The 25,668-nt window shown below is 39.5% G+C and overlaps 3 protein-coding genes across 3 annotated transcripts; all 3 read left to right on the top strand.

The window, feature by feature from the left end:
• The first annotated feature begins 4,929 nt into the window (after window positions 1-4,929).
• Window positions 4,930-7,338, top strand: LOC130731849 (glucan endo-1,3-beta-glucosidase 8). The gene is made up of 2 exons (XM_057584047.1): window positions 4,930-5,425; window positions 5,897-7,338. Exons 1-2 carry the CDS (start codon window positions 5,094-5,096, stop codon window positions 7,014-7,016), a joined length of 1,452 nt encoding a protein of 483 aa, XP_057440030.1. The 5' UTR covers window positions 4,930-5,093; the 3' UTR covers window positions 7,017-7,338.
• A 1,897-nt stretch (window positions 7,339-9,235) lies between these two features.
• Window positions 9,236-10,579, top strand: LOC130736334 (eukaryotic translation initiation factor 5B-like). The gene is made up of 2 exons (XM_057588173.1): window positions 9,236-9,661; window positions 9,956-10,579. The coding sequence occupies exons 1-2, from the start codon at window positions 9,236-9,238 to the stop codon at window positions 10,577-10,579; spliced, it is 1,050 nt and encodes a 349-aa protein (XP_057444156.1).
• A 13,398-nt stretch (window positions 10,580-23,977) lies between these two features.
• Window positions 23,978-25,438, top strand: LOC130736321 (receptor-like protein kinase FERONIA). The gene has a single exon (XM_057588162.1). It carries the CDS (start codon window positions 23,978-23,980, stop codon window positions 25,436-25,438), a length of 1,461 nt encoding a protein of 486 aa, XP_057444145.1.
• The last annotated feature ends 230 nt before the right edge of the window (window positions 25,439-25,668 follow it).

Raw genomic sequence — 25,668 nt, 5'->3', positions numbered from 1 at the left:
TCCCCTCTTTCATATTTCATTTTGAATAATAGAGGGGTATTTAGTGTTATAATGATAAATTTTAGGGGAGGTCAGTGCAGTAATAATAAACCTCATTAGAGATTAGTGCAATGTTTCCAAAAAAAATAAGAGTTGTTAGTGTCTTATTAAATAATAGAGGGGAGGTCAGTGCAACAATGATAAACCTCAAGGGAGGTTAATTCAATTTGCCCATAATTTTTATAACAAGAGAAAAACTAAAGAGAACAAACAAATTAGCCTACTGCATCTTTTAAAGTAATTTTATTTTAATATCCCTCTATTTCTATATAACTGTCACTATTTTGATTTTTCTTTTGTTCCTATTTACTTGTCACTTTTACAATTTTAAGAGAGATTTAATTATATTTTACCAATTGTACTCTTTAATTATTGGTGGTTGGAGAATTGAAAAATTCATAATTAATAAGAGAGATATGAGTATATTATGAAGTCCTATCCTATATTATATCCTACTCCCTCCGTTCCGTTTTATAAGACCTAGTTTTACATTCTCGTGTTCCTAAATATAAGACCTTTTACAATAATCCAACAAAAAATATTGTACTCTTCCATATATTGCCCTTACATTAATTGTGTGTTTTCAATTCCAAAATTTTAATTATCACCTAACATTAATTACTAGTGAGAGAAAATGACAAAGGGTAAATATGAAAGAATGTATGCATTTTTTAAAAATAAATACACTGATCAGACACATTTAGTGCTTCCTCAATGAGCATAATTTTTTGTATTAAGTCTTATAAAAGGAACGGAGTGAGTACTTCCGAAATAAAAAATTGACAACTCCGGCAATTGTCACTCCCTCATTATATACCTTTCTTCATAAGCTTTAATATCTCTATCATGCGATAATTAGTAGGTAGTTTTTTTTTTTGAAAGAAATTAGTAGGTAGTTGATATGACATATTTATATTTTATAATTTTTTTCGTAATTTAAATATTAAATATTTTCATATTTTCAAAAATAACTAATGTATTAATATTGCATTTAATAGTTATTAATGACAGGATAATTAGCAAAAGTCAATTTTGAGTTTTTTCAAAAATAACTATTGTATTAATTTGATATTTAAAGGTTTTTAATGATATTAGAATAATTAATAAAAGTCAATTGTAATTTTTCTAGACAAAGTCTTTTTTTTTGTTCAAACAAAGTATTCTTTTAATCATTATGACTATTTATTATATAACAAAATAAAAAAATTTAATGTAGTACCTTAAGTTCAAAAGGATATCAAATAGTTTTAAATGATTGATTTGAAAATTAACTCAAAAATTTTGTATTTTATGTTTTCGCATATACATCTAGAAGATTAAAATGATTTTGGTATATTGATTCAAAGCATAACAAATTAGAGAAAAAAAAGAATTAGAATGTAACTAGGATTAGAAAAAAAACTTAAATAAGTGATATACGTATTTAAAAAAGAAATATGAGAGAAGAAACATGAAAATGTCTGATGTACACCGATAAAAATATTTTCATTCTATCAGTGCATGATGCGGGATCAATACTAGTACTATATACTATTTCCGAAACCAAAAAGTGGTAACAACAACAAGTATCACCCCCTCATGCTATGACTTTCTTCATAAGCTTTCTATCTCAAACTACTATTAGTAGGTAGATGATGTCATATTCACATTTTCTAATTTTATAGTAATTTAAGTATTAAATAATTTCATAATATCGAAAATAACTATTATATTAATATGACATTTAATGGTTATTCATAACATTAGAATGATTAACAAAAGTCAATTATGACTTTTTTCGAAAATAACTATTGTATTAATTTGACATTTAATGATTATTAATGACATTAAAATAATTAACAAAAGCCAACTGTGACTTTCTTTCAAAAATAACTACTGTATAAAAAATATAATATCAACTAGGATGAAAAAAAATGAAAAATGAAAATATCTATGAGTGTAAAGTACGAGAATTAATATCATATTTTAAAATGTAAATTATTTTACTTGAATTTAATAATTTCGACCAATAACAAATATTTTCCATGATTAATTTTGAAAATTGAAAATTATTTCTTAAAATGACGTTGTAAATTAATAAAAATTACAAATAATTGATCTAAGAATCTTTATAAGATAGAATTTATTAAATTTTACCCTATAAATTGGACATCTTAATTATTAAATTTAAATTTCGAAAAATTAAATTATTCTTTTTTCCATAATAAAAGCTTTATTAATGAAGAAAATAATATGATGTAAGTTCTATTAGGAAACCCACAAAAAAAATTAAAATATATGTGATGGAAAATACGAGAATTAAAATATCTATTAAAATTTAAATTATTTTACTTGAATTTAATAATTTTGAAAAAATAGATATGTAAGGGTAATAAAAAGTATACGGTAATTAAAAATATATGTATAAATGATAAATCAAAATTTATGTATAATTCATAAATTAAATGTTTTATTAAAGTTATATTTATTGTTTGAGTTTAAATATATAAAGTTAATTTTTTTTGTAGCTATAAATATTTGATAAATTAAAATTTAATTAAATTCAAGTTTAATTTTTTAGACTAATTATAAAATTTGAATATGATGTAATTGAAAAATTCATTTGATTTGTAATACAATGTCATATATCTTTATTATCTTATAAATGAAATCAAGATCATTGTCTATATTTTTTTTTTCGAAAAGGAAATATAGATATATAAGAATGTTGAGAAACAACATCTCTCAATAATGAGTTAAATAAACAAGCCAACTGGTAAAACAACTCAGTCCTATGCAATAAGAACCTCCAAAACATCCCCACACATCCAAAAACCCTTAGGTTCTACGCTGAAAGATAGATCCTCATTTGAAAAACAAGGATGAACCTAGTCAGGTAAATTAAAAACGTTTTGTGGATTAACCCCACAAAACACCCACAAGTGCATGGAGATGAGACCCGTACCTATAGAAAACAACAAACGGAGACAAACAACGATAAAAAGATAAACTAGAAATGAAAGAAGACTAGACGAGAAAACAACAACCAATAGCAATCAAGCTCCAACACACCCATCGGACCACCTCTTCAAACGCGACAATCAAGGGAGAGAAATATTAAGGGTGGAAAGAAACCGTAACCTCAACGCTCCTGACTTAACCCACACAACATAGAGATGATCAAACCCAAACTCCGTTCAAGAAGTACCTTAGAATAATTATAAAATTAATTAAAAAAAAATAGAATAATTATGGAATTAATAATATGATGTCATATATACCTTTTATTTTACAATTTAGAATTAAATAAAATTTAAAAATAAATAAAATTTCTACAACTATGTCAAACAGAAATTTAGTTGAAATTAAAAAAATGTTGATCATTAGCGTCGAGTTTGGTCTACCCCGCCTTCTAGTCTTATTGCGTCATTGTTTTTAGACGCTAATCCGTAGTTTTTCTGTCTTTTAGCTTTCCTCTTGTAACCAAAAAAAATATAAATATTTTATAAGATCAGTTAAATTATATTTATTACCATTTGAAATTTGAAAATAACTTAATTACATGTAATACATTCACTAATTTAAATCAATCATAATTTATTAGATTGTGTAGTAAAATAACTTGATTTCGTTCATACATTTTCTAATTTATTCAGCACGAAAGTTAAATTTCAAAATTTAAATTAATTTTCATTTAATTTAATATTTTGACGCAATTACATACAATCTATACTAAAATTTTGGTTTCTAAAACATTTACTACAATTTTAAATTCATTTATTATTACAATTTAAAATTTGAAAATAAGTACTAAATTATGTAGCAAAATAAGTTTTTTTTTATTAGAAAGCAAAAGGTGTATTAATTAAAAGATTGAGAGCAGGACTCTCAAGCAGGGACTACAATCCAACTAGCGCCGACGGTAACCGCAAGAGTACAAAAAAACCGCAAAGAGACCCAAAGCGCCTGGCAAAAACACTGCAAAGACCTAAAACAACCAAAAACCCAGCAAAGGAAACCCAAGACAAAAAGCCGGGAAAAGCCTACAAAGAAAGCACAGCCAAAAAACAGAAACAACCCAAATACAACCCAAAATAAGTTATTTTTATTTAAAACATTTCCTAATTTACATCAATCTTAACTTCATTGTATCAAAATATTTTATTCAGGGAGCTGCTTTGGACGATTATCAATTGTATGCGTCACTTGCGAGAGCAGCAAACATAAAAAAAAGTTAAAAATTCTTATGATTGGTAGTAAAGAAATGTGTGTTCAACAACAATGAATGTAGTTTATAAGAATGTTTTTACCAATAATTAATTAACACTTGCTAATTTACTGACTTATATTTGAATTCAATTTATCATTTTACTCATATTCTTATTTCACCCGTGCATTGCACGAGATCAATCCTAATTATATAATAATCTTAATAAAATTAGAACATTAAATTAGATTTCTTAATACATGTGACACAATCTTAAAGTGAGGGAGTATGAACGGGGTAGTAAATACTCCCTCCGTTTCTAAATAATTGTAGAGAAATTTTTTGTTTCATAATAACTGTTAACTTATAATTCCAATGAAGCATTAATTGGTGTTTTTCTATATAATGCCCCTATAAGTAAAATAAATGATGAGAGATAATAATGAACTTTAAATGATAAATAGGAAAATACATATAATGTTTAAAAAGTTAACAAAATTTATTGCATTATTAATATGTGTGCATCTTCACCAAGTGTACAGTTATATTGAAACGGAAGGAGTAGTTTTTAAGTTATATTTTTTGTTAAAGTAATTTTATTTTAATTTCTTAATGACCAAAAAGGCGATATACATGCTGGCATTAAGGAAGGAATCGTCAATCCATTTTCTGCTCTTTCTCTTGTAAGAAGAAATTAATTAAACCTTCTCCCTGAAGGCACTGAAAAGTGAAAAAACACACACACACTCGCACTAAGAAAGTGAGCTACTATTAAATTCATCATACCTTACATTCATTCATTCATTCCCATTCCTTCCCGCCCTAAATTTTGGGATTCTCGAATCTTCTTCGCTAAGCCCATTCGAAAATGGTGCCATTCCTCTCCTTCGCATTCTTCTTCTTCTTCACCATGGCATCGAGTGGCTATGCTTGGGTTGGCGTGAACTGGGGAACCATGGCGACTCACAAGCTTCCACCTGAGAAGGTGGTGAAGATGCTCAATCAAAATGGGATCCAAAACCTCAAGCTGTTTGATGCTGATTACCGGATTATGGCTGCATTGATGGGGACTCAAATCCAGGTCATGGTTGCAATTCCCAATATCATGTTGGATCAGATTAGTCACAGTCCTGAAATTGCTGATTCTTGGCTTTATGAAAATGTCACCAGTTATTTGTACACTGGTGGCGTCAATATCAAGTTGAGTATGTTAATTTATAGCAGCATTCTTGTTTTGCTTTCTAATTTTACTTTTGTTATGTGCAATGTGATTGATTCTGTTATCCAATGTAGCCAGGGGAATAAATAGGAATAACATATTTAATTCTATTTTAAATGCTTCAGCTGGATATGCCTCTGCTGATTTTGGTAATTCAATTAAGCAATTAGAATAACATATCTTATTCTATTTTAATTTTGTACTCTTCTTGGCATGTGTAATAGCTTTCATTGCTTTACTGTTCCTCAGTGTGCTGCATGATTATGCTTGATATGATATGATATGCTAACTATGTATACATAGGGATGAACCCAGGTCTAGTAGAAATGGGGCGGCACAGAAGAGAAAAAAATATATCCCATGTTCGCCAATTAGTCATTGTTGGTTTTCCTTTATGTGTTAAATTTTCGCCCCTTTTACCATTTTGGTTTCGTTGCTGACTATGTATGCAGGTATATTGCGGTGGGTAATGAGCCTTTCCTTAAAGCATATAAGGGAAACTATCTCAATAAAACTCTGCCAGCTCTAAAGAACATACAGAAGTCAGTGGATAATGCTGGGCTGAGTTCAAAGATTAAGGTCACTGTTCCATTCAATGCTGACATTTACTATTCACCAGACTCAAATCCAGTGCCATCAGCTGGTGACTTCAGGCCTGAAGTACGAGACCTCATCGTTGAAATCATCCAGTTCTTGTATTCAAACAATGCACCTTTTGTTATCAACATCTACCCTTTCCTTAGTCTATATAGCAACGATCACTTCCCATTGGATTTTGCATTTTTTGGTGGGAGCAAAATGCCACTCAGGGATGGTAATAACACACTCTACACAAATGTGTTTGATGCAAACCTTGATACCCTTCTGTGGGCTCTTGACAAGGCAGGGTATCCTGACATGAAGGTTATAGTTGGAGAAGTTGGTTGGCCAACTGATGGTGATAAGAATGCTAATGCCCTGAATGCAAAGAGTTTCAACCTGGGCTTGATTAAACATGTTCTGAGTGGCAAAGGCACCCCTAAAAGGAAAGGCATAATTGACTTGTATCTGTTTAGCCTCATTGATGAGAATGCCAAGAGTGTTGCTCCTGGGAACTTTGAGAGGCACTGGGGGATTTTTGAGTTTGATGGCAAGCCAAAGTATGAATTGGACATAACAGGTAAAAATAAGGAAAAGGGACTGATCCCTGTGGAAGGTATAAAGTACCTGGAAAAGAAATGGTGTATATTGGATCCAGATGCTACTGACTTGGATAATTTGGCTAATAGTATTGACTATGCTTGTAGCCAATCTGATTGTACTTCCCTTGGCTATGGCTCAACTTGTAACAATCTAAGTGTCCAAGGGAATGCTTCTTATGCCTTCAATATGTACTATCAAGTGCATAATCAAAGGGATTGGGACTGTGAGTTCTCTGGCTTGGCTATCATAACAGATGAGGATCCATCAGAAAAGGATTGCCAATTCCCTGTGATGATCTCTCGTGGTTCTTCTTTTCTACTTCATGGAGGACATTCAGACATTCTAAAGAAAGCTGTGGAGGTTTTAATTTTTGTGGTGTTTTTGCTCTAGCTGACAGATTTAGGAAGGAATGCAGTACATAAAACGTGTTCGTCACAGATATAGTTTTTCTATTGATTACCTTTAGGAACATGCTATGAACGTGTAAAGTTCTTTTCATTCTGTAAAGAATTCATGGACTCCAGCAGGACTTCAGCAAGACAGTTTGGAACATTCCTGTTACATTTTTTTTAACTATAAATTGCTCTTCTTTCTGATCTCTCCTTATATATTTGTCACGCTAGATTTTGAATTTTGAAAACAATAATGTTGGTGCATTTTGTGGGTTCTTGGGTTTCAAACTTGGTCTGTAATTTTTTGAAGTGTTTCTCTGGGATAGAAATTGTATCTTTTCATAACTTTTACTCAAGGTACTCAAAAGCAGTGGGAAATGTCTATTACATACCCCCCTTGCATTAAAGGTATGACTGACCAGTCAAAAATCAAAACGAAACAAAAGCAAAAGGTACAGAACTTAATGTAGCCTGTTTTAAAGGATCCTGAGTGTGACAACTTTGAATACATTATAAGAAATACAGCTTTTTTGCAGTGAATGAGCTGAATATAATCTATTTTTGAATGGGTTCATTTGCTGGTTAATGGCCATGAAGGAAGACACTCTATAGATTGGTAAACAAAGGTGAGTTCACTTTTGTTGTCAACTTGTAATTATTTTCTTTCTTTCCTTGCTTGAAACAATTGTGAAATATTAAATGCAATCTAGCATGGATGCTCCTTAATCTCCGCCATTTTTAATACAATCAACTGATTAAGGGTGAGGATGTGAAGGAGCTTTCTAAAATTATTCTTAGAGTAAATGGAACCCTCCTCTAGACTAGAGGTTTTTTTTTTGGGTACATAGGAAAATCTAGACTAGAGGTTTTAGGTGTTGTTTTTATTGTTTGCCAATTAGAATTGAACATCTGCGTCATTAATTCCACATCATTAATATCTAATTCTTATATCCTAATTACCCTGTTAGTCTTTGTCTATTGGGTTTCTGCTTCTGGATTAACTAAGATTTTTCGAACCAGTCAGTGTACGTGTTGGTGTTAATGGGGGGATCAGCTTCAGCTTCTAGGGGTTCCTTAGTGGCGAGGTCGATGGTAGCACTCCACGTTGAGGTCAGGGTCGTTAATGTTGTAGAGACGATTCAAACCCCGACGAAGTTCAAAGTTTAGGAATTCATGACGGTTCAGGTCGTTAATGTTGCAGTGAAGATCCTAGTTGAGTTTTAGCTCAGATCCTAGCTCTGACCTGACTTAAAACTCGAAACTATCATGAGCTCTTTCAAAATGTTTAGATCTAAAATAAACGACAGGTACACAAAGGGATTTGGGTTTAAAACCCCACCTATAAGGCTTCCCACCCCACTTTTATTGAAAACGGGATTTAAATTTCCGTTTTTAAAACGAAATTTAATATTCCGTTTTTTTTTATACAATGAATGGTTGAAAATGTGTCACATATGCTAAAATACACAACGGTTTTTTAAGTTCCATTTTATTTGTATTAAAAACGGAAATTTAAATCCCGTTTTCAATAAAGTGGGGTGGGGAACCTAATGAGTGGGGTGTTAAACCCAAATCCTGTACACAAAGAAGAAAAGAAAAATGGATGAAGATGGTCCAAATTGAATGGTGAATCATTCAAACTCACTTTAAATTCCATTCTATTACCCTTCGCTCTCTCTTTTTATGTCTCTATTTTTTCCCTTGTCATTTCATCAATCATATTTGTCATTATTTCCTCTTCTCTTCTCATTTCTTACAAATTGGGATTGCATTGTGTGAATGAATTATTGGACTGGGCGAGACCCCAGAGGCGAGGGCCCAGGAATGCTTGCCTCAGGGCAATGCGCGAGCCAGGGAATTGGACCTCCCCCGAGAGGCCCAACTCCTAGCCTATAAATAGGGGGCGGTTACCGATTGTAAGAGACTCTTAGCTCATTTGAGAAATAACAAACTTGAAACTCAGTTACACTCTCTCTCTAAGCGGTTACACGCTTTCTCTTTCTCTAGATTCTCCTATTGCAATCCCTTCACTCTAGGTACTATACCTTCTTTCTATGTTCTTGGCTAGAACTTTTGGCGCCGTCTGTGGGGATCGGTAGATTTCAATTCCCAGACTACGTGGATCGTTGTTTTTGTTGAGAGAAGTTCGGAATTTTGTGCAATTTCCTCTGATTTTCGTGTTTTTTGGTTGAATTTCTGGTTCGCGGTTGAAATCCGATGGAGACTCGCCGTCGTCGACGCAGCGAAACGCTGGAGCAGAGGCGCAGTTCACCACCACGTCGTGTGAGGGGAAGGCCGCGCCGTGAGGAGGTTAGTCGCGAGCAACCTGAGCAACCGACTCCTCCTCCGCCTCCTCCTCCTCCTTCTCTAACGCCTCCATTACCTTCTCCACCGTCGTCACCTTCACAGCAAGGATCTCCAGCACGCTTGTCGGAGGTCTCAGGAGGTGGATCGTCGTTACCTCAAGCTCCGATCACTCACAGAAATTGGAGACGCTTGATTCGCAACGTTAACAACATACGGCAGCGGAATGATTACTTGCAGGAGCAGTTAGATTACTATCGCCTTAAGCAACAGGACGAAGGAGAACGGGAAGCGGAGCCTGTAGCGGAGTTTAAGCCATTCTCGGCGGCGGTAAGGGAGGTAGCCATATCTGACTACATGAAGAATCTTGTTCTGGAGACGTATAGTGGAAAGACTGATCCGAAGGATCATCTGCTTTATTTCAACACAAAAATGGTGATAAGTGCAGCTTATGATGCGGTGAAGTGCAGGATGTTCCCGTCAACATTCAAAGGCACGGCGATGGCTTGGTTCACGACTTTGCCTCGGGGATCCATTGCGAAATTCCGCGATTTCTCGTCGAAATTCCTCGTTCAGTTCTCCGCAAGCAAGATCAAGCAGGTCACAATTGATGATCTGTATAATGTTCGCTAGTTAGAACGAGAAACTTTGAAGCAAAACGTGAAGCGGTACAGTGCCGCATCTGTCAAGATCGAGGAGTTGGAGCCGCAAGCCTGTGCGCGCGCCTTCAAGAATGGACGGCTACCGGGGAAGATGAACAACAAGCTAAGTCGGAAGCCAGCTCGTTCGATGGCGGAAGTCCGCGCTCGGGCGAATACCTACATCCTAGATGAGGAGGACGACGCATTCAAAAGGAGGCGTGCAAAAGTGGAAAAAGATGGCGGACAAAGGAACGTGTCGCCGACAGGAAGGCAAGGCCAGGAGAAGGGAGAAAACAGTAATCGAAGTGATAAGAAAGTCAAGCAACCGGAGAAGTTTGAGAAGGAGCAACTCTATCCGAAGAAAGAAAACTTTGAGCGTCGTCGCCCATGGCAACAAACTCACCCTCGCCGGCGTGAGAGGCCAGGCGGAGACATGAACACGGAATTAACAGAACTACTTCGGGAAGTAAAGGCAACGCATGCATTTGAAGAGGGCGAGAAGGAAGTTAATCCGCCACGGGAGGCGGTAGACAAAACTAAGTGGTGCGAGTATCATCGTCGGCAGGCCACGACACCAGTGACTGTTTTACGTTACAAGGCGAGACCGAGAGGCTGATCAGGACGAGACGCTCGCAAATGACTGACCGCGGGCGGGGCGAGTGCCAACAGGGAGTCCGCCAGCAGAATGATCGCGGGCGAGATGGCCGTCGACGGACACCAACAGCGGACAAGAAGGAGACATTGGCGACGAGGAAGAAAGGAGCTGAAGAAACCTTCAACAAGGAGGTCGAACCGCTGGTTGGGACGATCAATACAATTGCAGGGGGTTTCGGCGGAGGCGGCGACACGCCGTCAATAAGACGCAGGCATGTGAGGGCGGTGAGTTCAGTGCGAGAGTTTTCAACTCCATTTGGTTTTCAGCACCCGGACATAGTGATATCGTCGGCAGACTTTGAAGGGATTAAGCCACACAAAGACGATCCTGTGGTGGTGATGGTGAGGATCAACAGTTTCAATGTGCAAAGAGTGCTCTTAGATCAGGATAGTTCCGTGGATATCATCTATGGCGACACGTTTGACCAGTTGGGGTTAACAGATAAAGACTTGATGCCATACTCCGGGACTTTAGTAGGCTTTTCGGGGGAACAAGTCTGGGTGCGTGGCTACTTGGATTTGGACACAATCTTTGGTGTGGACGAGAACGCAAAACTCTTGCGCATAAGATATCTGGTTTTGCATGTAGTGGCGTCGTACAATGTCATCATTGGTCAGGACACGTTGAATCGCCTATGCGCAATGATATCAACGGCTCACCTGGCGGTAAAGTACCCACTGACCTTCGGAAAAATAGGAAAGATTTCGGTAGATCAACAGCGGGCGAGGGAATGCTACAATAACTGCTTGAGCTTGTATGGGAAGAAGGGAGCTGGCGCTGGGCATAGATGTCACGAGATCGAGGTCTTGGAAGGCAGTCAAGGTCGGCAGGGCTTACAGGGTCAGGGCGGCGTGAGAAGACAGGGACGGTGGATTAATGAAAGGTATGGGGGGCGAAGAAGGAACCGAAGTCAGGAAAGGCCAGATGAAAGGACGGGGAAAGATGGGCAATTTACCGATGCTCATGCTGAGGGGCGCTGGGAGGACCTGGAAATGAATAAATCTAGTAGGTGCGTGTTGGCGATTGAACCCAGGCTCACAGCTAATCAGGAAAGGCGCTTGGAAAAGCTAGTATGAGACAATTTTGACCTCTTCAATTGGAGCCAAAGAGACGCAACACTCTGGAGGTTGCCCAGATTCAACAAGCCAACATAACTGGAGGAAAGTGGAGAGAAAAGGGTCGCACTACAGGGTGCGATTCAAAGCGAATTAGGAAGAGACGATCAATTTCAGGGCGAGCAGAAGACTGAAGAAGAGCGGTGCCAAGCACGTCGTCGCAGAAACAAGGGCAAGAGGAAGGTGGAGTGTTGGAAACCAGCAGGGGCCGCGAATCCGAGGCCGACAAAGGCGGCCCGGTGCGTCAGGAGGGAGAACAGGCTAGCCAAGCCCCCTTTCTACTATAGGGTAGCTGAGCGGGGCGACCAGCCTCCCAAGGGCGAAGAGTGGGTGGTGAGCACGTCGGAGCTGAAGGATGAGGTGCTTGGTGTGGTACTCTAACCAGAGGGGGCGACTACCGGGAAAGCAAAACGGGCCTATGACAAGAGCAATGGCGTGGCGTGGAGGAACAAAAATTAGGACAAAAACAAAGATGTACTCTTTTTCTCCATCACGGAGTTTTTTAATGAGGCATCCCTCAATAAATGTAAAAATCTTTTTACAATCAAATACAAAAGGATATTCTCAGCAATACTCCTAACTCACAACTGAATTGAGACGGTCGCCCGGTGGGAAAAATTCCTTGAAGGTGGCGATCCCAACACGACCTTGATGTCTGAGGATCGCTCCGGAAAGTCCGGTGCGACCGCTACTACCCGTCGGCGACGTGTGCGGATAAGCTTCTTATCCCAAAAACCTCCCCGAAATATGGGCGAGCGAAAGCCTCCCCAAAATATGGGCGAGCATTTCTAACTAGGCTAAGCCTCGGGCAACCCACATAGCCATTGGGACCCGAGCCACCATAAGTCCTCGCCAAATAAGGCTGGCGAGGCCGCACCTGATCTTACGGGAAAAGCGTGTGAACAAAGCCTCAGTTCAAAACTGAGCAAAAGTCCTAGTCAAACCTGGCACACTCTCAAAGTCGTTGAACGTAATTCAGACTTATACCGAAAAACAAACGCAAAAGCGAAACATGGCGAGACGATAAGCAAAAGGAGAATAAAGACGCTCAAAACAACTATTCTCATTAAAAGAAATATAAACAAAGTTACATGAGTTTACGGAAAAAGACACAATTATTACACAATCGTTCTAAGTATTATTAACCGTTTTTTCCTATTCTATGTCTTCATCATTCAGGAAATGCTCGGCTACAAAGCCCGGAGGATCCTCATGACCCTCCGGCAGGGGTGACCTTCTTGAACGTCCCCATTGGGCTAAGGTCTAACTGGGAATGGAGGCGTTGAATTTGGGTTTTGGCAAGAAAGAAGCCGCGACCGCGTTCGAAAACGGCAGCTGCAGCGACATCTAACCTTAACTTCTTTTCAAGGGCTTCCGCATCAGATCCGGCTTGGGCCCTGGCTGCAGCCAGAGCTTCGTCCTTCTTAACCATTTCTGCACGGAGGGTTTCAAGTTCCGCACCCATGGAAGAAATGGTTTGGTCTTTGGAGGCAAGCAAGTCCTCCTTCGTATCAGACTCCAATTGCGCCTCCTGCTTGAACCTCTCAAGCGTGTTCTCCAGTTCCAAGATCTTCTTGTCTCGGAACTCCAGGCTGACCTCGGAACGTTTGGCTTGTTCTGCCAACTTTTCGGAGGAGGCAGCTTCTTGGGAGGCTAGCTGAGCCAGGAGCACCTCGCGCTCTTCTACGAATTTAGAGTTGAGGGCGCGAAGGCGAGTCACCTCTTGTCGTAGAGCTTCAGAATCTCTGGTGGCCCACTTGTAGCGATGAAAAGCGTGGTGCAGTGTTGCCAGGGCGCCCTCGGACACTCTGTCCAAACCCTGCCTTTCAACAACTTGATCCATCCTCTCGGCTTGTGCCGGCGTGAAGGAGAGGGTAACTGGCGTCCCAGGATTCTCGGAGACCGGGGATTGAGGTGGCCTGTGATCTGGAAGTGGCGACTGCGTCGAACCGGTGGGGGGTTTTGAGGTTTGCCCGACGAGCGGCGGGGCAGCAACTCCACCAGGGGCAGCCTTAAGGAGCGAGGTGGTGGCAGAGTTGACTCCAGGGGGGGCTTTGTTGACGAGCTCACCCTGTGCGACGGAGGAAGGGACTAGAATCATCTTGGACGGTCCACCGGGCTCACTGGAGGTGGAGGCGGAAACCGGGATGTTCTCCCCGCCAGAGGGAGAAGCGGCGACTGAGTTGATTTTCTTCTTGAGCGGCGGTTGTGAGACCTCTTCGCCGAGGCTCTGTGGCACTCGTTTCCTGTCCTCGCCCTCCAAATTGGAAAGGGAGGGTGTTTTGTCGCCCTTCAAGATGACTTGAGGAGGAAATGAGACATTCTTTTTCTTCTCGAAAGCAGCTAAGAGGTCTGCGCTGGTAAAGTTCATTTTTCGCTGGTTCAAAGGACAACAAAGGAAAGTCAGTAAAATACAGGGAGCATGAAATGAGCAAAGGACGAAGAACAAATCAAGAGAAGGTCAGGCGACCTAAATATTTGGGAGTTAGCGAATCTCTAGCTCCCTCGATCACACGAGCACAGTCTAAAACCGGAAGCTTAGCCAATAAGCTTATGACAATCTTGTCTTCCCGGGTCAAAGAACTTTCGGGCGGGTCGACGATCTTGGACGTTTCGTTTCTCCAGTAAAAGGGGAAGCGGGCGGCGTCGTCTCTTGAAGTAAAGACTTCAGGATATTCGTGGGAGACCACGATTTTGAATATCTCAGGGAAAGGTCGTCTGTGACAACGGTCCAAAGGGGGTTGAAGCCTTTTCGGTCGGGTCTGGCCTCCAGGGAGACCCAGCTGCGCGGTGGCGATGGTTGGGTGGTCACGCCATAGAAATAGAAGAAGTGGGAAGGCTCTGCTCTCGCTGGATTACATCGCAAAGAATTTCAAAGCACCGCAGGATGGCCCAGCTGTTGGGGTGGAGTTGAGAAGGGGCGACGTTGATATCGCGCAGCACAGAACGAATGAAGGGAGAAAAGGGGAGCCTAATTTCCAAATCAGTAAACATGTACTCATACATGTAGAAAAAATCGAAGTTACTCGCATCATTCTAGGGGCGGCGAAATCAGGGACGCTCAGCAGCTGAGCAAACGTCGTAATAGTTGTCAAGTGGCGTCTCATGGCAAAATCCACCAGATCTTGAGGAAAGATCGGAAATTAATTTCCACTTCTCATAATAGGATGGTTGGTTGGGGGTCGTGCCCACTGGAAGGCCCCTAGGAATAGGGGTTGGTAAGGATTCGGAGGATTTAAGTCTGAAAGCGTCATTTCTTCTGCGTCAAGAGGAACTCCCCCGGGAGGGGGAAGATTGGCCGGAGGGTTGTACCGCAGGGGAGTGGCGACGGTAACGCCATGAGAAGAACTTTTGGCTCGACGTCTTGATGCTATGAGAAAGGGAAGGTGCGAGACCTTGGGAGAAATGAAAGTAACTTTGAGGTTCTAGAAACTCACCGAAAAATGGGGCAGCGAGAGGAGCGTCAGGGGTGCCGGAGTAGCGGGTTGTTGCAGGGCTTTTGTGTGCAAAAAGGGTGACTAGGAGTTGAGGTTGCAAAAGTAATGAAGGGTGGGGGGACAACGTCTTTATAGGAAGGGGGTGACAGTCGAGGGGGAACGCGTGTAAGGTTTCTATGGGTAGTTGTTGATGAACGTGGGAAGAAGGTGGAGAATCGTGTACCATGATGGCAGAATATATGATTGTAGTTGAGGGATTTGGGAAAGTGGGAGCGGCGCATTAAATGGGAAGTCACAACGGCTGATGCTGATTGGTTTGAATTCAAATTGGTAGGCTTTATCATGATTTGAGGGGACGTTTCGAGGGCAGCGATTGAGATTCTGCAGATTCGCTGACTTTTGCATTTCTTCGGCATATTACACGCGGCCTACACGCGTCAGACTACCATGATTCACAGCGCTCACGGCTGGGCGAGCAAGTTAAGCGCTGTCGCCGCCAGCCCACTTGTGGACTCGTGGACTCAGAGGGACCTGTTGAGTAAATCAAAATTTAGCTTTAGCTTTACCTACTATGTCATGTTGGCAACCATTCTTGTTCACTAGGCCTTGACATTAGTTAGCTTTTTCTCACGCTCGCCACCCTTATTTTTAAAGACACTCTTAGCTCTCATGCTTCAAGCTCGGTGTCTTGTGGACTGGGCAAGACCCCCAGGGCCCTCGCCTCAGGGATGCTTGCCTCAGGGCGACGCGCGAGCCAGGGAATTGGGCCTCCCCCGAGAGGCCTAACCGGCCCAATAAGGATAGTTAGGGACACCAGGCCCAACTCCTAGCCTATAAATAGGGGTGGTTACCAATTGTAAGGGACTCTTAGCTCATTTGAGAAATAACAAACTTGAAATTCAGTTACAATCTCTCACTAAGCGGTTACACGCTCTCTCTCTCTAGATTCTCTCATTGCAATCCCTTCACTCTAGGTACTATACCTTCTTTCTATGTTCTTGGCTGGAACAATTATGTTCCATGAAATTTAAGTTTTTCCCTTGTTGAATAAAATAAAAGTGAGCCAACTCACCTAACCCACTAACTTTTGGTGTATTGAATCAGATTATGATTTTACATGCTCATTGGAAAAGTGAGCCAGCTCTAGCTCAGCTCACTTTGTTTTCCAACTCGTGGTGAGCTAGCTTGAGTGAGCCGAATTGACTCAATTTATCCACCTACTTTTCAACATTTTTCTTCATCTACTAATGTATTTCCTGCTACATACTAGTGTTAATCTTAGGGATGATTGATGTAAAGCTGCTGGCCGCGCGCTTCGATCACGGATGAGCCTGTTGGATTTCCGATGTCCGATTGACTTTTATTATATGTTTTCGAGAAGGGAACAGGCTATTAGCCCATCTAAATTCGTCTCGTGCTCGCAAAACAGCATTTAAGCATTTTATTATGATTTTATTTATTTTCAGTTACGATCTTATTTATTTTCAATTGAAATCTTTTATTTTCAATTAGGATCTTTTAAGATCTTATTTATTTTTTGTTAGAATTTTCTTTCTTTTCCTATTTAAGCAATTGTAAGACATAGAGCAGTGGGGAATCTTGGACAATGGGTGAAAGCCCGATCCAGCAATATCGCTTGAGTGAAGAAGGGCAATGCCGCTTGTAAAGCTCTTTCGTTGAGTGCGCGATCATGACAAGACTCGACGAAGAAGCCCCGGCTAACTCCGTTCCAGCAGCCACAGTAAGACCGGGGGGGGTAAGTGTTCTTTGGAATGACTGGAGCAGCGAGCTCTGCTCGCCGGGTGTTCTCATCGAGAAGCGGAGGCTCTTCGGGAATCACAAGCTGTTGATTCACGGTCGCTTCGCGGGATTCATTATGGCATCAGTTCTAACAAAACACGTTCTTCGAAACTTCTCCAGCCCGTGCTCGATGCGCCTGATGGCACGTTGGAGGGTTGCTCCGCTGGCTTTTGCCACTTATGATCAGTGTTCACAAGAGCGAGACAGTTCAATGTCTTACGATGTTCAAGCAGCATTCTTGCCGGAAGGATTTTTTAGGAAGCCCGGACGAAGCGACCTAGTTGAGTTATTGTCAAGTTAAGCAGTTCCTCCTGTCGAGCTAGACTCTACTCGCGCTATAGTCAAGGAAAGCTCGCGCGTTATTCGTCTTAAGTTGTTGAGTTAACTAGACTCGAGGAACAAAGCCTTCAAGTTTAGCAACTCCTCCTCTCTGAGAAGAGGACACTTATTTAGTCCAGTGCAACAACAAAAGAAAGAACACTTACCCCTATATCCCTTTTGGGGGGAAGACCAAACTCTTTAACTCAATCTACTATTGTACTAGTGGATTTCAGAATTTGTTCTTCAGTTAGCGCTTGCTAATCCTTATTACGCTTACGCTTATTAAATTGAAGGAGTTAAATACTTAAACTTACAAACACTCACTATTTTTCTTCTTATTTTGATTTATGGCTTGAATCTTGTGAAGTCTATTATATAATATTAGCTTATGTTTTAACTTATAACTTGATTTTTGTAATCTTGTATCTTATTCAATTCACGTTTTGGGAAAATAAAAATGGCTTAATAGCATTTTTGCCCCCTCATTTATTACGATTTGACAGTTCTAATCCCTAAAAAAATTATTAGCCTACAACGTCCCTCACATTTACTAACTGTTATAGTTTTGGTTTTTTGTCAACTTTCATCCAATATTTAACAGTTTTTAATTAAAAACCCAATTAAAATAAGGCTTGAAGAATAGGTTTATGTTTTCTAGTTAACAATTTTATGGTTTCTAGTTTTTTTAATTGATTTTTTAATAAAAACCGTAAAAAATTGAATGGAAGTTGACAGAAAATCAAAACTGCAACAATTAGTAAACGTAAAAAATGTTATAGGCTAATAAATTCCGAGGGTCAGAAGTGTTAAATCGTGATAAGTAAGGTACCAAAAGTACTATTAACTCAATAAACATTGCAATTCACAATTTTAGAATCTCAATTCAATAATTATGATTGAAAAATCTTTGAGAAGTGATTTTTTGAGCAAATGGATTTGCGCCAACATGCTCAGGAATAGAATGTAACTGAAGACCAGATTTCCAAAATCCAATCAATTCAATTTTATTGGTTTTGAAACAAAGAAGACTTTCAAAATAAAAACAAAGAAGAGCCACAACCATAAGAGTACAGCACCATGAAAGAGAGATGCTGCCTTCTCTCACCTATAATATTCTCTACAAGACAAAAGCATGATGCATGTTAACGCACACAATTATTTATTTGTAATGAGTTTAATATATAGTAAATTTTAAAAATAACTTTTTCTAAGTGTAAAAATGTAATCAAATTTAAACTCTAGATAAAAATTATTATTTTGAGAATAACATAGAATTCAATATTACAATCCATTGATATAATCCGCTACAAAGAATATCAAAATGGGAGGGAGTAGATCGTTCTCAGCGAGTATGCCAACAGCTTTTAAGTTCTGCAGATACGTCCAAGCCCAAATGAGGATCCCTAAGATATTTTCCTTGATTTCTTCCATGTACTGCCTGTTGGAAAATTGGAGATTATAGAGCCGTGTCGTGGCAAGCCACTGCCCTGAAGCAAATTTTCGGTGGACATTGGTGCAAATCCCACAAACCGGTTTTGCCCCCAAGGTTAACACAGCAAGTGTTCAGACCCGTGCACTTGAGGCAGAACACAATGGAGTCCTCACAAAATTTGCCCAAGAAAGAAATAGAAGTCCGGAATAAAAATGAAGAAGAAGTAGTGATGTTCAGTTCTATATGTGTATCCTAATCCTTTCTTCTTGTCATATATAATAGCCGTATGGAATAAAGACCCATAAAAGCTAATAATGAGTATAATTCTTGAGGAAGGAAACAAGCTGTATTTCCAACAATTACAGCAAACGTATATTAAACGGTCAATTTGACCAAGCCAACGGGTAAAATGAGAGGAGAAAATCTGAACCAGATTTTGAATTGCAAAGAGAAATTATTGCAATATCAATTGAGCGATAATGAGGGATGGAAACGGTCAGAGTAATAATTGCCATTATTTTCCACATTCCCCCACTAATGGCAACTGAGACTAGGAAATTTTCTTGGGCAAAGAAGGGATTATGCTTAAGTGTTAATGTCCAGAGGATTGAATTAACACGTAGTGAAATGAGGCAATACCACAAATCCAATAAGTGAATTTCTCTTGAACTTAGTGGATTCGAGATATATAAGACCCCCACAACACGCACCTAACCTTCAAATTTGTAAGGACTCCGCGATAATATACTTTCACATTTATTTTAGGCCTTTCATTCACCTTAGGTCATTCATGAGTGCTCTAGAAAGATTGCCGAAGTCTTTCATAGAAGGTGGCCTATACCTTCACACTCACATAGGTAGATACATCAAGTGCGTCTCTATAGTACCACCCAAATCTTGGGCTATGTATCTCTTAGAAAGATGTCCAGATACATCAAGTGCGTCTCTATAGCACCACCCATATCTTGGGCTATGTATCTATTTTGAGCTCTGCAGATACATCAAGTGCGTCTCTACAGCACCACCCAAATACTGGGCTATGTATCAAAGAAAATTCAGCTCAAAATCACATCAAGCACTACCGCACGCCATAGGGATGGAATGTAGTGCATAGGAGTCTTCGCATGGCTTCGTTTGACCACAAAATGGGTATCCACCACACGTTCCTCCACTCAAGGCTTTAAGCCCATCCCCCTCGACGCATCCAGGACAATTTTCCTGGCCAACCCCTTTGTAAAAGGGTCCGCAAGATTCTTCTCACTTCTCACATAGTTAAGTGAGATCACACCATTTTTTATTAAGTGTCTAACAATACCATGTCTCATGCGTATGTGTCTTCTTTTGCCATTATAGACACTGCTATTAGCAACACCAATTGCTGCTTGCGAATCACTGTGAATAGATATGGTGGGGGTTGGTTTCTCCTGCATTGGTATATCAGCCATTAAACTTCTAAGCCATTCAGCTTCTTGACCTGCAAGATCAAGGGCTATAAATTCTGATTCCATCGTAGATCTGGCTATACATGTTTGCTTTGCAGATTTCCAAGACACAGCTCCACCTCCCAATGTGAACACGTATCCACTTGTGGAACTCACCTCATCATTATCTGAGACCCAGTTTGCATCACAGAACCCTTCTAAAACAGCTGGAGCATTAGTAAAATGCAATTTCCAATCCATAGTGCCCTTTAAATATTTTAACAAGCGTAAAAGAGCATTCCAATGTTCACTACTAGGGTTATGAGTATATCTGTTTAATCTACTCACAGCATATGCAATATCTGGTCTAGTATAGTTCATGAGGTACATGAGGCTACCAATTATTTTTGCATATTCAGATTGCGAGACACTAGTTCCACAATTTTTCTTTAGGTGAATACTAGGGTCAAATGGTGTTCTACCAGGTACAACATCAAAACTATTAAATTTCCTTAATAGTTTCTCAACGTAATGAGCTTGACTTAGTGAGAGACCATTTTCCTTTCTTTGTATTTTAATACCTAAAATAACATCAGCTTCTCCTAAGTCTTTCATTTCAAATTTGGAACTAAAAAATTGTTTGATTTCAATTACAGCTTTCAGACTAGTTCTAAAAATTAACATGTCATCCACATACAAGAACACGATAACATAATCAGAATCTATCATTTTAGCATACACACAAGAATCTGAAGTGTTTACTACAAATCCATAGTTCACCAAAGTATTGTTAAACTTTTCATACCATTGTTTAGGTGCCTGTTTCAAGCCATAAAGAGATTTCTTAAGCTTGCATACCTTATGTTCTTGTCCAGCCACAATGAAGCCTTCTGGTTGCTTCATATAAATTTCTTCCTGCAAATCTCCATTCAAGAAGGTAGTCTTTACATCCATTTGATGTATGACTAGGTTATGAATTGCTGCTAAAGCTATAAGAGCACGTACAGTAGCAATTTTAGTAACTGGAGAATAAGTGTCAAAGAAGTCTATACCCTCCCTTTGTGTAAACCCTTTTATGACCAATCTCGCCTTGAATTTTTCTATTGATCCATCTGGTCTCAATTTCCTTTTAAATATCCATTTACTACCTATGGGTTTACTACCTTCAGGCAAGTCTGCTAGTTCCATGTGTGGTTATGCATTATTGAATCTAGTTCACTCTTGATTGCTTCTTTCCAGAAATTAGAATCTATTGATTTAATGGCTTCTTCATATGTTTTAGGATCTTCTTCCAACATATAGCAAGAAACAACATTTTCTGTTATCTCATCAAAATCTTTTATTTCTGTAAAAAAGGAAGTGATAAAATCTGGACCATAGCTTGTTTCTGTTCTAGCTCTCTTGCTTCTTCTAGGTTCACTAGTTTCTTTCTCAAGCATATGTTGGGCAGCAGAAAAAATGGGATTAGATACAACATTATCAATAACCGGAGTGACATTAACAACAGAATTCAATTTCCTTAAAGGAAAGACATGTTCAAAAAATTCAGCATCTCTTGATTCTATAATGCAGTTATCATTCAAGCTCATGAATCTATATGCAGCACTATTTTGGGCATAGCCAATGAAAACAGCATCAACTGTCTTAAGGACCTATGTTGGTTCTCTTGAAATCTGGGAGTCCACCTTTTGCTAAACACCCCCACACTTTAAGATAAATTAAGTTAGGTGAATATCCTTTCCACATCTCATAGGGTGTTTTATCTAATTTCTTATGGGGAACTTTTTTCAAAAGATATGTTGCAGTTAAAATGGCTTCCCCCCACATGTTGTCGGGCATGCCAGAATTAAGCATCATGGCATTCATCATATTCTTAAGTGTTCTATTTTTCCGTTCAGCTATCCCATTTTGTTGTGGTGTGTAAGGAGCAGTGAATTCATGTATTATACCATTTTTACCACAAAATTCCCTTAAACTAGTTGTGCTATACTCACCACCCCTATCTGACCTTAGCCTTTTTATTTTCAGATTCAATTGATTTTCTACCTCAGCTTTGTATTTAATAAAAGCGGCTTCTGCTTCATCCTTAGATTTCAAAAGATAGACCTTAGCAAACCGAGAAAAATCATCTATAAAGGTAATGTAGTACTTTTTCCCGCCTCTACTCATTGTATTTTTAAAATCTGCTAGATCAGAATGTATAAGTTCAAGCAAAACAGATTGTCTATTAGTTACTTGTTTGAAGGACGTCTTAACATGTTTAGCTTCCACACACACCGGACATTTAGAAGTAAAATCCTCTTTTATAAAAGGCAACAAGTTTAGACTACGCAAACGTTTAATAGAAGCTACATTAACGTGTCCTAGTCGTCCATGCCAAAGATCAAGCGATTCAACGATATAAGCAGAATTATATATTCCATTATTCATTCCAATTGTGCTTATGATAAATAAATCGTCAGATAGATAACCATTTCCCACAGGATTTCCGTTTTTTGTTATAAAAATTTTGTTAAGTTCAAGCTCAATTTTCAAACCAGCCTTATTAAGAAGAGAACCAGAAATTAAGTTTCTACGCATTTCAGGAACATACATGGCATTATCTAAGGCCAACGTTTTACCAGAGGTGAGTTTAAGAAAAACCTTTCCTTTACCATGAATTGCAGCAGTTGTCGAGTTTCCCATATAGATTGTTGATTCTTCACTAATTTCCTCAAATTCTTGGAAAAAAGTTTTATTCACACAAACATGTTTTGTTGCTCCTGTGTCCATGACCCAATCAAAGACATTTCTCACCAGGTTTGTCTCAGTGATAGCAACCATATTTGTCTTCACCACTGTATTCTCTCTAGTACCTGAAAATTCAACAGTGTTAGAATTGAAATGATTTTGTGGAGCAGAGAGATACTTATCTTCCAAGAGGTTTGCTACACCCTTTCTGGTTTTGTTTATCAGTGGCATCATCACGAACACGTGAATGGACAGAAAAATTTTGCTTCAGATTGTTGGAAAATTGGAGATTATAGAGCCGTGTCGTGGCAAGCCACTGCCCTGAAGCAAATTTCCGGTGGACACTGGTGCAAATCCCACAAACCGGTTTTGCCCCCAAGGTTAACACAGCAAGTGTTCAAACCCGTGCACTCGAGACATAACACAATGGAGTCCTCACAAAATTTGCCCAAGAAAGAAATAGAAATCCGGAATAAAAATGAAGAAGAAGTAGTGATGTTCAGTTCTATATGTGTATCCTAATCCTTTCTTCTTGTCATATATAATAGCCGTATGGAATAAAGACCCATAAAAGCTAATAATGAGTATAATTCTTGAGGAAGGAAACAAGCTGTATTTCCAACAATTACAGCAAACGTATATTAAACGGTCAATTTGACCAAGCCAACGGGTAAAATGAGAGGAGAAAATCTGAACCAGATTTTGAATTGCAAAGAGAAATTATTGCAATATCAATTGAGCGATAATGAGGGATGGAAACGGTCAGAGTAATAATTGCCATTATTTTCCACACTGCCACTGCCCACTGGTAGTGATTGGGCATCAAATGGGATTGGGGATCGGAGGAACTTGTTGGCTTTTGTCTTCCTACCAAAGCTGAACAGCAACTATCTACTTGCAAAATTTAATTCAAGTCTTTTTCAATTTTCAACTCCCTAACTTCTCAGTAAGTGCAAGTGAGTAACCAGCACCAATCAATTATCAATCAACCCCATGAATATGATCACTTTCCTTATCACAACTCGATCTACTCGCAACAACTACTCCATTGATTCCTGGCCTAGCTAGCTACCTCACTTAATATCTGTGTATCAAACTCAAACATGATGAGATTAACACCGACCTTCCTCTACTTCTCACTATCTCTCGTTACACTCTCCACCTATCTCCAAGCCTACCTCCGAGTGGATCATTTCACCATCAGTTGCGGCTATAGCGGCTACGACTACTCCTTCGACGGCGAAAGGACATGGGCAGTGGACACTGACTCAAAGATCTTATCTCCTCAACACATCTCAACAATAGTCACAGCTTCAGCAAACACGTTAGGCCCTTCCATCAACCGAATCCCCTACAGCACAGCTCGGTTGTCCCGCTCCCAATTCAACTACTCCTTCCCCGTCATCACCCCAGGCCCCAAATTCCTCCGTCTCTTCTTCTACCCAGCTTCATACAATCGCGGCAGCTTCAACCGCGAAGACACGTCCTTCACAGTCGAATCCAACGGATTTACCCTACTCAAGGACTTCAACGCTTCACTCACCGCTGATGCTGAAGGACTTGATACCATCTTCAAAGAATACACCATCAACGTGAACGACGGTGAAAGCCCTGACTTGACTCTCACTCCAACCACGAGCTCTTCCTATGCTTTCATCAACGGAATTGAGGTTTTATCCATGCCTAGTGACCTCTACTACACACCTTCCACCAACCCAGGATTCAAGCTCGTGGGTTATCAAGACAGCGCTTTGTATAGCGCTATAACCAGCACTACACTGGAGACAAGTTACCGAATCAAAGTTGGAGTGCAATCAATCTCACCCAGCAAAGACACGGGCTTGTTCAGAACCTGGGAAGCCAAGGATGACTTTTATTTAAGAACACCGAGCGCACTGGATACTATACCTTTAGATTTGACGGGTACGATGAACATCACCGTGAGCCCTGATTATGCCGCACCCAAAGACCTATACAGGACAACACGTGACATGGGCCTAAACAAAACTCTGAACAAAATGCTGAACCTGACTTGGGTGTTCCCTGTTGATGCTGGCTTCACCTATATGCTCAGGCTCCACTTCTGCGAGCTTGATCCTGCAATCACCGACACCGGCGACAGGGTGTTCTTCATATATGTGGCGGGCAAGGTTGCAGAGGATCACGCTGATGTTATGAAATGGTCCAGCAATCAAAAAGGGGTAGCTGTTCAAAGAAATTATGCAGTGATAATTCCAAAGAATGATGATAATCATAAAAAGGTGAATCTCTCTCTCCAAATGCATCCTTATGGAGAATACAAAGATACAACATACAGTGACCCCTTCTTGAACGGGCTTGAAATTTTCAAGATCAGCGACCTAGCATCCAACAACCTAGCCGGATCCAACCCAGACCTGGTTCAGGCTTTGCCCAACCTGCAACTTCCAAGCACGGGTAAGAAAACGCAACAACTCAACAACTGTTATAGGGGGTTCTTCTACTGCATAAGTGTGTGTTTCTGTTTCAACTTTAAAAGCACTTTTGGTCCCCATGATTTCGAATTGTGTAAAATGAGTCCTTAAACTTTAAAAATAGCATAATTAGCCCCCAACGTTACACTCCGTTAATAGTTTTTGTCCTTGTTCCATTTTCCGTTAAAAAATTAACGGTTCTGGGGACCAAAACAGCAACTAAGGTAAAAAAAATTATTAATAAAATAAAAAAACCCAGAAACATTTTGTTGTTAATCACTTGCAAATATGATCTTCATCTTCTTCCTCTATCATCTTCAAACCTAAAAACCTAAAAAATC

This window comes from Lotus japonicus, chromosome 1, assembly GCF_012489685.1.
Source record: "Lotus japonicus ecotype B-129 chromosome 1, LjGifu_v1.2".
NCBI classification, from domain to species: Eukaryota; Viridiplantae; Streptophyta; class Magnoliopsida; order Fabales; family Fabaceae; genus Lotus; species Lotus japonicus.
The sequence above is the reverse complement of the archived record's forward strand: the minus strand, read 5'-3'. Positions and strand labels throughout refer to the sequence as shown.

Bases quoted from the DNA above. Each gene is read 5' to 3' on its own strand.
- LOC130731849 (XM_057584047.1), top strand. From the start codon at position 5,094: ATGGTGCCATTCCTCTCCTTCGCATTCTTCTTCTTCTTCACCATGGCA. The intron at 5,426-5,896 runs GTTGAGTATGTT...CTATGTATGCAG, and splicing joins ACTGGTGGCGTCAATATCAA to GTATATTGCGGTGGGTAATG.
- LOC130736334 (XM_057588173.1), top strand. From the start codon at position 9,236: ATGGAGACTCGCCGTCGTCGACGCAGCGAAACGCTGGAGCAGAGGCGC. The intron at 9,662-9,955 runs GTAGCCATATCT...AATGTTCGCTAG, and splicing joins TCTCGGCGGCGGTAAGGGAG to TTAGAACGAGAAACTTTGAA.
- LOC130736321 (XM_057588162.1), top strand. From the start codon at position 23,978: ATGATGAGATTAACACCGACCTTCCTCTACTTCTCACTATCTCTCGTT.